Source organism: Saccostrea echinata, unplaced genomic scaffold (assembly GCF_033153115.1).
Source record: "Saccostrea echinata isolate AGI-Se365-2 ecotype Australia unplaced genomic scaffold, CSIRO_AGI_Sech_v1 ptg000034l, whole genome shotgun sequence".
Lineage (NCBI taxonomy): Eukaryota > Metazoa > Mollusca > Bivalvia > Ostreida > Ostreidae > Saccostrea > Saccostrea echinata.
Genome location: NW_026889783.1, coordinates 6,360,377 through 6,371,241, shown reverse-complemented (window position 1 = coordinate 6,371,241; position 10,865 = coordinate 6,360,377). Strand labels below are relative to the sequence as shown.

Below are 10,865 nucleotides of genomic sequence, written 5' to 3'. Positions count from 1 at the left end.
AATCATATCCCCCTCCCCACTTTAATAATTAAACTTTTGAATACCGAACTGATTTCTGCGAACCAAAGTGCTCAGGTGAGCGATGTGGCCTATGGGCCTCTTGTTTTTGGTGGATTTGTGAATGTAATTGGTGTGTAAATCATACTGACGTATCTCGTATGCTATTCATGCAGCGTGATTGTGGCGGTACATTTTGTCGTCATGTTCATATTGTCGCGGGCGACAATGTGTATATACACTCACTGAGCATATTGTCGTCCATCAGTATATCTCGCATGACAATGCATGGTAATGTTTCCATATAGATATGACTAATCATTGCTTTGCTGTTGTTGATGTCAGATATACACTGATCCCTTCTCTAGGGTCTGATGTCAGATATACACTGATCCCTTCTCTAGGGTCTGATGTCAGATATACACTGACCCCTTCTCTAGGGTCTGATGTCAGATATACACTGATCCCTTCTCTAGGATCTGATGTCAGATACAACTTGATCCCTTCTCTAGGATCTGATGTCAGATATACACTGATCCCTTCCCTAGGGTCTGATGTCAGATATATACTGATCCCTTCTCTAAGGTCTGATGTCAGATATACACTGATCCCTTCTCTAGGGTCTGATGTCAGATATACTCTGATCCCTTCTCTAGGGTCTGATATCAGATATACACTGATCCCTTCTCTAGGGTCTGATATCAGATATACACTGATCCCTTCTCTAGGGTCTGATGTCTGGTATACACTGATCCCTTCCCTAGGGTCTGATGTCAGATATACACTGATCCCTTCTCTAAGGTCTGATGTCAGATTTACACTGATCCCTTCTCTAGGGTCTGATGTTAGATATACACTGATCCCTTCTCTAGGGTCTGATATCAGATATACACTGATCCCTTCTCTAGGGTCTGACATCAAATATACACTGATCCCTTCCCTAGGGTCTGATGTCAGATATACACTGATCCCTTCTCTAGGGTCTGATATCAGATATACACTGATCCCTTCCCTAGGGTCTGATGTCAGATATACACTGATCCCTTCTCTAGGGTCTGATATCAGATATACACTGATCCCTTCCCTAGGGTCTGATGTCAGATATACACTGATCCCTTCTCTAGGGTCTGATGTCAGATATACACTGATCCCTTCTCTAGGATCTGATGTCAGATATACACTGGTCCCTTCTCTAGGGTCTGATGTCAGATATACTCTGATTTTATCTTGATGTCAGATATATACACTGCATGATCCCTTCTCTAGGATCTGATGTCAGATATACACTGATCCCTTCTCTAGGATCTGATGTCAGATATACACTGATCCCTTCTCTAGGATCTGATGTCAGATATACACTGATCCCTTCTCTAGGGTCTGATGCTAATATACACTGATCTCTTTCCTTTACTGTCTCAACATTGTGTCCAGAATTTGAAGGTCAAACCTACAGGAATTCAAACATCTCCCTCTTCTACTCCTAACATAAAGTACCCCCGAGAAATATGACCTCTGGTGTAAGGGTGTGTTCAACAATAAAATAAACCAGAAGTCTCTGATGAGACTGTAGCTCTACTGGTTTGTATTTATAACAAAGGAAGAGAAAAGTAGCACTTGCACTGGAAACTACTCAAAAGCAATAGTACAACGGTCCTTGGTTTAGTCTCTTTTTGCGGCAAGATTTATTGCAATCAGATTAAAACTGTTGGAAGAGTAACCCTTTGAAAGAATTTCATGAAAATTTCCTATTTTTAGAAACCATGGCAAGACTGTTCAACAAAATTAAAAACTAACATAAAATTATGTATCTCAGTTAGTCTACTTGTGTGCAAAGTTATATATTGAAATCAGATGAAAACTGTAGGAGGAGTACCATTTTGGAAGTATTTCACAGAATTTTCTATGTCTAGTAACCATGGCAACACCATCATTCCAAATCAAGAAACAATACACAGAATTATTTATCTGAATTTGAAACCTTGTGTCCAAATTATATTGAATTCAAATAAGACCAAAACTGTAGGAGGAGTAGTGTTTTGAAAGTATTTCACAAATATTTCTAATTTTAGTAACCATGGCAGCAACATTCACAAAAAAAAATTGATAAAAAGAATAATGTATAATAGTGTAGTCTATTTGTGTGCCAAGTTATATTAAAATCAGACAAAAACTGTATGAGGAGTAGCATTTTAAAAGAATTTCACAGAAATTTCTATTTTTGGAACCATGACGACGTCATTCCAAATCAAAAACTGATGCACTAAATTAAGTATATTAGTGAAATCTACTTGAGTGCCAAGTTATATTGAAATCAGACTAAAACTGTAGGAGGAGTAGCGTTTTAAAGGAATTTCAGAGAAATTTCTATTTTTAGTAACCATGACAACACTGTTCAACAAAATCAAAAACTGATGCATTTAATTATGTATCTTAGTGTAGTGTACTTGTGTGCCAAGTTATATTTAAATCAGACTAAAACTGTAGATGGAGAAGCATTTTGAAAAATGTTTACAGACAGATGGACAGGTAGACAGAGGGACAGATGATGCATGGACACATTACTATTGCAAAAGGTCTTCTGGTATCCGACCAACAGAACTAAAAACACTTTATCATAGCTCTTCCTTCATTATTTATTCATCAAACAGTTAACAATATACATTTATGAAGAAATACATTCATTATATTTACACAACAGTATAGAGATTGTGGTACTTGTATAAACCAAATAGTCTTCCCAAGTGTAGAGATTGTGGTATGTACCACATAGTCTTCCTAAGTGTAGAGATTGTGGTATATACCATATAGTCTTCCTAAGTGTAGAGATTGTGGTATATGGTTTTATATTTTAGTCTTTGACCATAATGCTACAGATCCCCTAATGCAAATAGGGTGCAATTTATGGCCCAAGACTTTCTGCGCACGGCTGGGGAATTTCTCCATTTTCCAGCTTTGGTCAATCAACTACTTTTCACTCCTTAATTCTAGACATATTCTTTAACCAACCTGTATAGTTTATCCACATCCTAACCCTTCATATTCATCTCTATAGACCAATAAACTCGTTTCTTTTGAATTTTTTTGTTGGATGGCATAAAAACCAAAACAAGCCAGTTTATTGCTCTGTAGAGACGACTATGGAGGGTTAGGAGGTGGATAAAATATACAGGTTGGTTAAAGAATATGTCTAGAATTAAGGAGTGAAAGGTCATTGATTGACCACTGCTGGAAAGTGGAGAAATTCTCCCCAACCCACTACAGAAAATCTTGCGCTATAACTTGCACCATATTTGCATTATGGGATCTGTAGTGTTATGGTCAAAGACTAATATATAAAACCATAACAATACAGTTCTGCAGCTAAGTATATACCAAATAGTCTTTCGTAAGTTTAGAGATTGTGGTATATACCACATAGTCTTTTTAAGTGTAGAGATTGTGGTATATACTAAATAGTCTCCAGCAAAATCATTTTTTTTAATAAAATAATTTTTATAATGAACTAAGTACGTAACAAATTAGAAAGCTACTCGATACAACCTTACAGAGTAAAAAAAAAAAATTTAAGTTCCTCTCAAAATTAGTAAATCAAAATTTTCCAAAAGAATTAAATACCACAGCAAAAAAGATAAAAACCCAGTAAGTAACTTAATCCATTAATACAGAGCTTAGAAGTACGTTAATTGTAAAAACTGAAACTTCCCCTTGGAGAACTAATCAAGGAATGTTAAGTGTTACCTTCATTAAATCTAGAACTCGGCAGTACAGATATATCTTGTATTACTTTCATCTTTCCTGTCTTCATACATCACTCGGCAGTACAGATATATCTTGTATTACTTTCATCTTTCCTGTCTTCATACATTACTTTTGCCCATTTACTTACTTTTGCCTGTAATAACACTTGGATGGCAAATTATAATGAAAATCCAACAATCTTATGAACATCCAAAGTCAAATCAAACACCAGTAGCTTAAAACAAGACAGAGTTTCACAAGAATGTCACTTATAGCTGAAAAGAAAGTCACTTATATATGGTACTTTGACAAGAAGATGAAACAATGGACAGAGCTATGACAATATGGCATGAATTTCTTGTGGTAGTGAGTCAGGTAGAAGACTCTGGGTCCCAGCTCTCATCTGTTTCATCAGAAGCGTACTCAGACAGGAGTTGACCCGCTGATTTAGGAATGAGAACCTCGTAGTCACTACCTGTGTCATACACTGATGGAGATGTTGTAACACTGTCCTCTGGGGAAGTCCCAGGCTCCCAGGTGTAATCTGTGTCTGAATTGTAGTTTTCTGTATCCAGTCCTGAATACTCAGACCTTGTGTCTTGTACTTGAAATACTCTCTGTGATGTCACTGTACATTGCCTAGAATTTGATCTTTGACCTTTTGGATGGTGCTCTGTGGCACTGGTTCCACATCCAGGACATGACCTCTGATTTCTTGGTTGGTTATGGTACTCTGTGGTACTAGTTCCACACCTAGAATTTGACATTTGACCTTGTGATTGGTGCTCTGTTGTCGTGGTGTCACATTTGGTATGGTGTGATGAGGAAGTGTCTGAGGACGATCCCATTAAAGTTTGAAAAGTTTTATCCTGATCTGTTTTTCTTCGTTTGCTATCAGTTTCGTCATTAACATTGGTAGAATTTGGAGTTTCTGTTCTCTTTCGTTTAGAGGTCAATCTTGGTTGAACATTTTCAGTACTACTAAAGCTTCCCTCTCCAATTCCACTGTCACTCTGTGACCTTTTAGTAGCAGATTTTTCACCAGAGTTTGTCTCCTTGCCATAGCATATCTGCTGAGACCTTGTATGTGGCCTCTCAGGGGAGTGACTTCCTCTATGATGTTGCTCAGGTTGATTCCTGGTGCGACTTCTTCTATGATGTTGATCAGCTTGATCCCCGTAGTGCTTTTCTCTCTGATGTTGCTCAGGTTGATCCCTGGAGTGACTTCCTCTCTGATGTTGCTCAGGTTGATCCCTGGAGTGACTTCCTCTCTGATGTTGCTCAGGTTGATCCCTGGAGTGACTTCCTCTCTGATGTTGCTCAGGTTGATCCCTGGAGTGACTTCTTCTCTGACGTTGTTCAGGTTGATCCCTGGAGTGACTTCTTCTCCGACGTTGTTCAGGTTGATCCCTGGAGTGACTTCTTCTCTGACGTTGTTCAGGTTGATCCCTGGAGTGACTTCCTCTCTGATGTTGTTGTTGATCCCCAATATTCCTCCTTCTTGGCAACCATTCTCTGGTGACACGATGTGCATCATCACTACTATCCATTTCCTCACTTTGATCTGACGGTCTTCTGCTCCTTTGTATTTCTCTCCTGTTGTAATCCCCTCCAGTTTGCCTTCTGTAGTCTAAGTCTTCTTGATGGGAGAATCTTGAGCTTGTTCTTGAGACAAGACTGTCATTGTCAGATTCCATGTCTGTTCCATCTCTGTCTGAATTGTGGCTTGATTCACTTCTATCAGAGTAACTACAACTTCTTGAGCGAAAATGATCCGGTGAAGTAGGGCTGGAGGGAAAATAATCTGGTGAAACAGGGCTTGATCGTGCCCTTGAATGTGACCTTGAATAAGATCTTGAACGGGATCTTGAGGATGAATTCAAGCGTCTGGATGAATGCCTCCTCCTAAAATGATACAAACTGGATTCACCAGATAGAATAGAGTTTGGACTTGTACTTCTTGAAGACCGAAATGATCGACCTGGAGTACTGAATTCACTGCGTCTAGATCTATCACTATAGTGAGAACTCCAGCTACGATTCCTCAAAGTTCTATTTGAGCTGCTGCTTCTTGATGAATGGTGTCTCCTTCTACGAGTTTCTCGTGAAGAACTCCTGGAATTATCACGTGAGAAGGAGTGCCTGGATTGATAAGATCTTGAGTGATAAGACCTCTCAGATGAGTCATCATTCCAATGTCTGCTATGATGCGATGTTTGGGGTGAGTAAAGTTGATGCTGCAGAATATTTCTATCTACATCAGATTCATTCACTACATCTACTTCCACATCACTTCCATCTTGGTCATTAAATGGGGAGGGAGATCTAGGGGGAGTGTTAACAACATCTATTTCTCCAGAAAGGTCCTCCCTAGAATCTCTCTGCTCACCTCGCCTGTAATGCCTTCTCCTTCTTCTTGGACTATCACCAAAGTCTCGCATGCTTCTCCAAAAGTTTCTGTCCTGACGATCGAATTCTTCAAAAGTCATGCCATGCCTTCTGTCTTCAGTGTCTGAGAATCTGTCACTGTACTGGCTATAGTCATCCAATGAACTCATTGAATAAGCTGGACTCTCACTTGATGACATCAAATAATCATAAGATGGGCTTCTCCCATGTTCTCGTCTAAGTGCTTCAATTTGTTGGTTTAATTTTTCAGTCATTGTGTTTAGCTCATTTACTTTTTTCTTCAGGGTATCAACTAGGGAATATTGTTCTGAAAATAACCAACCAAATATTTTAAAAGTTAGTGTTTAATTTTTCTTTGCAAAGCTAAATATTTTCAGTGATAAAAATTAGGGTTAATTTAATATAATTTAGCCAAATAAATATAATTCAGCCAAGACAAGAGCTATTCACATTCAGTTAACTGAATAATAATAACTTTACATCAAAAATCACCAAAATGTCCCTTTAAAAGAGATGAAAGTGGCAGAAAATTCAGGGTACCTAAGGAGTATTTCCTGAGCTCTTCAATACAGTCATGTCCGTCATAAATTCGCACTGGAATCATCAAGCCACACACCCTGGTACACAATTTTTCTCTGTGTTCACATTCTTCTTCTTCGTGTTTTTTCAGAAACTTGCGTAAAACTGATTCAAAACATTTTTCATATTTACAATTCATCATTTTGAAGTCACACTCATTGATATGTTTGTCGTACATCTCCAAAGTCACTCGTTCCTGACAACCATTAATTCTAAAATCGCAAAACATCGACAAACGGTTTAACATATTTTGTACAATAGGAAGGATTGGTTTAAGATGTCTTGTTTTCAGTCGATGGCGACATGTTGGACAGTTTCTGTTGTGACGCAGCCATGTCTCTATACAGATTTTACAGAAGACATGACGACATGGGCTCTCTACTGGTCCATCCAGCACACACTGACAGATACAGCAGATCAACTCTGGATCAGGTGGGGAATCAAACTTCTCCACATCAAAACGAGACATGTCTGCAAGAGATCAATCATTCACTCACACATGTATTGTCTGTCCATTAATAAGGTCAATCCAATATAAATGTTTACAAAAAATGATACAGTTAAAGAAGTTTATTGTTAACATTAATTGTAATAATAATTAATAAATGTCTTGAAATCCTATCATATCAATATGTATCAATTGTTCAATTTGTGTAACCCAGTCACTTTCATTTTACTCACTGTAGCAGAGCTGTTTACTGAAATAATTGTTTTTTATTATTAAGAAACAAGTATTTTACTATAAATTTGGGATGTCAAATATTTTATTTACCATATATAAACATCTGACACCCATTCATCAATGTATTACATACACTTTTTTCTGAATTAATTTTTTAACCGATATTATGACAGTGACGAAAGGTATCCAACTCCAAATTACATGGAGTAACTCCCTCCCCAGAATCACAGTCAATTATGCTTTGGGGAATATGTACTTCACAAACTGTGTATTACCATTTTCTTTTAGGATAATTTTAATATCTCCAAAACCATACATGGCAAGCTTGTCTTTATTTTCTTTTAAATATCTGTAAACAGCATCAAAACTCTGCTTACTGACTGGAAAATTTGTTCACACAACAAAGTGCTATGTACTAATCTCTGATGAAATATCTAGTTAAATTTTGATTGACTAAAAGACTGTTTCTAAAATTACATCAAACAAATATTGTCATTTATTTATGCAAAAAAAAGTAAAATAATTATATTTATCAACCGCAATATATATACATTGGGATTGAATTTTTAAACCTACTGCTTTCTTCCCAAGACTGGTACATAGCTTTTGGTGATGTGAACACAGGTACTTGTGGACTGGACCCCCCCCCCCCCCCCCCCGATATTCAACCCCGGGGCTTGTTGGACATTTTTTCACAAATTATATTTATTAAACTTATTCATCATGTGTACCATATGAAAAAATTGTGAAAACCCCAAAATAATCGTTCCACACAAAACTACCCCACTATACATTATAAGAGAGAAGGGTATGCCACTTCGGTTTGTTTACGTTGTACCCCCACTGGTCTTTCTGGGTTTAAAAACATGTATTTATTTTATTTTAACCTAAAATGTCGGTTCACACTGTCTCTACATATATTTCTGTCTTAGTTCATGCTATCGGATTGACTCTGCATCTCGTAAGAATCCCACAATTTCTCCTTAAACAGCATTGCAGTCAGTGCATTGAAAAATTAATGTTTCACTTATTACAATAACGTTCGAGAGAGTTTTGGCCTGATGTAATAATCTCTCTCGGGTGTTATCATCGGTTATTATAATATTGTCTTCAGTGACCTCTCCAATTGCTGGCATATTTTCTGGTTATTTCTCTCTGCTAGACGTTCATACATAAAAGATTGACCATCCATAACCAAAGGAATATGGCCGATGTCAAAATTTCAACCGGCCATATTGTGTAGACTATTTATTTAACGTAAATATCTATTCAATATATTTTTTCTTACAATAAAGCTTTACTAGTTCTAATTGACCATTGACATCTATGACGTTTCAGTACCATGTGACACCTACCTAATTAGTGGAGATTTTACTTCGAGGACCCTATATTATGGACGTTTCATCGTCTAATTATGACCGTTTTCAAAATTAATTCATAATTAAACGATAATTATATGTTTCAATAATATAATATTGTTTCATTTAAAAGAAATTTAGATACGTGATAAATACACTTTAAAAGGATGTCCAAAACCAATAGTTTAAGTCTGCTGGGAATTCATTTCAGCCCGCATTGATCGAAACAAGCTGTCAAAGTCCGGGCAAGATTTCCTGAGTCACTTTGTGTGCCACTGGTCTGAGATTTTTGAAGAGATCTTGGAACGACTTTATTTTACCGGTCCCCAGAAAAAATGTGCTAAAATATAGTGTCGCCGTAGGTGACTTTGGTATATATGAGATCGCGTGAGCAATAAAAAAAATAAAAAGTATGAAGTTTTGGCCTTTTTTACTCCAAAATCGAAATCTCCGGTTTAAAGATTTTTTTTTTTAAAATGAAGTTTTGAACCTGGTTCTCCAAAAAAAAATCAATGTATATTGTTTATTCATTGAAAAATCGACATTGTCAACGAAGCGAGTGCGGTGCATGCTTAGCGATGTTTCTTTCGTACTTAGCCATTTACCATTTTTAAATGAAGTTTTGAACCTGGTTCTCCAAAAAAAATCAATGTATATTGTTTATTCATTGAAAAATCGACATTGTCAACGAAGCGAGTGCGGTGCATGCTTAGCGATGTTTCTTTCGTACTTAGCCATTTACCATGTAAACAAACCAACGAAATGCCCTTGAAGCTGAATTAAGATCTTGCAAAAAATGAATTTCTTAATTTATCTAAAAGAACGAGTCACTAACCCAAATCTCTCGGGTGGTATGCTAGGCATAACACAAATAACCGGGACAGATGCTAGAGTAACCCTAATCAGTCAAATAATGTGGGAGGACTAACCCTAATCTCTCGGATGGATGCGACACTAACCCTAATCAGTCAAATACTTGTGCAAGGACTAACCCCAATCTCTCAGGTGGGTGCAAAAGTAATCCTACCCAGCTGGGTAGTGTGCAAGACTATAGGCTTAACCTTTATCAGTTGAGTGACGTAAATCATACGTCATAGTGCAATGAACAGGCGGATCTGGGGACCAGTAAAGTCTACCCGAGATCTATGACAAAAATTTTTAGACTCGACAAATTTCCCTGAGATTAAAGGTATATAAACTTAAATGCTTCATAACTGCATATTTATCATAAAGCAATAATGCTCTTCATGAAATATGCCAGTGTGATCAAAGCATCAGTTCACGCCTGCATAAGTTTTCAAAAATTAAATTCATTTCTTAATGAAACAGTTATAAACACAGGCATGCCACACATACAAGGTCCGGCACAATCTCTTGATTGAGCTATATAGCTTGATTTAGCTATATAGCTTTATTAAGCTATTCAGAATAGCTTGATTTAGCTATTTTATTAAACTTTTTTCTCAAATGTGTTATTTTCCAAGTATGCACAAAAAGTCGCACCTTGGTGCAGTGATGATATTCAACCTTGAACTCTCATGAAAATAATGCATGTAAAAATCACTCATCAAATTGCGTCTCCTTAAGAGACTTTGTACTCAAAGTTCTAAAAGTTTTGGGGCTATATAAAGCAATTGATATAGTTACTTCTTCAATGAAATTATAAAGGAGGCCAATTATGGTCAACAAGATAATTCAGTACAATGAGAAGCAATCATACTTATCCATGCCTCAACGCACACAAGGTAGTAATAAACAATTTGCCATTGCGTTTTATCTGAAAGCGTAAATGATTCCGATTTGGGGAAAGGTGTTCTCCATGTAATTCGGAGTTATATTTTTGTTATACTGTGGGGTAAAAAAATATTACAGAGACATAACTGTGATAACGTTTGACTCTGCAGCTGTTGAATAATCTATTCTTGCAGTCATTAAAACAAGGCGAACCCTATTATTTACCTCTGTCTTCACACAAAAGTATTTTGTAAATTTACAAAATCTTTCATTATTTAGGTCTATGATATGTTATATATCTCAGTCAGTCTGTGTGCGTCCTCCATCTTTTTTCAATTTTTGCATTGTAAGTACACAGAAGAGTTCCA

The 10,865-nt window shown here is 36.9% G+C and overlaps 1 protein-coding gene across 1 annotated transcript; it reads right to left on the bottom strand.

Moving 5' to 3' along the window:
- Positions 1 to 2,605: 2,605 nt before the first annotated feature.
- On the bottom strand, positions 2,606 to 10,800 carry LOC133199647 (arginine/serine-rich protein PNISR-like). Its single transcript, XM_061335506.1, has 3 exons — positions 10,723 to 10,800; positions 6,685 to 7,194; positions 2,606 to 6,451 (listed from the first exon to the last, which is right to left on the bottom strand). The coding sequence occupies exons 2-3, from the start codon at positions 7,190 to 7,192 to the stop codon at positions 4,107 to 4,109; spliced, it is 2,853 nt and encodes a 950-aa protein (XP_061191490.1). The 5' UTR covers positions 7,193 to 7,194; positions 10,723 to 10,800; the 3' UTR covers positions 2,606 to 4,106.
- Positions 10,801 to 10,865: the final 65 nt, after the last annotated feature.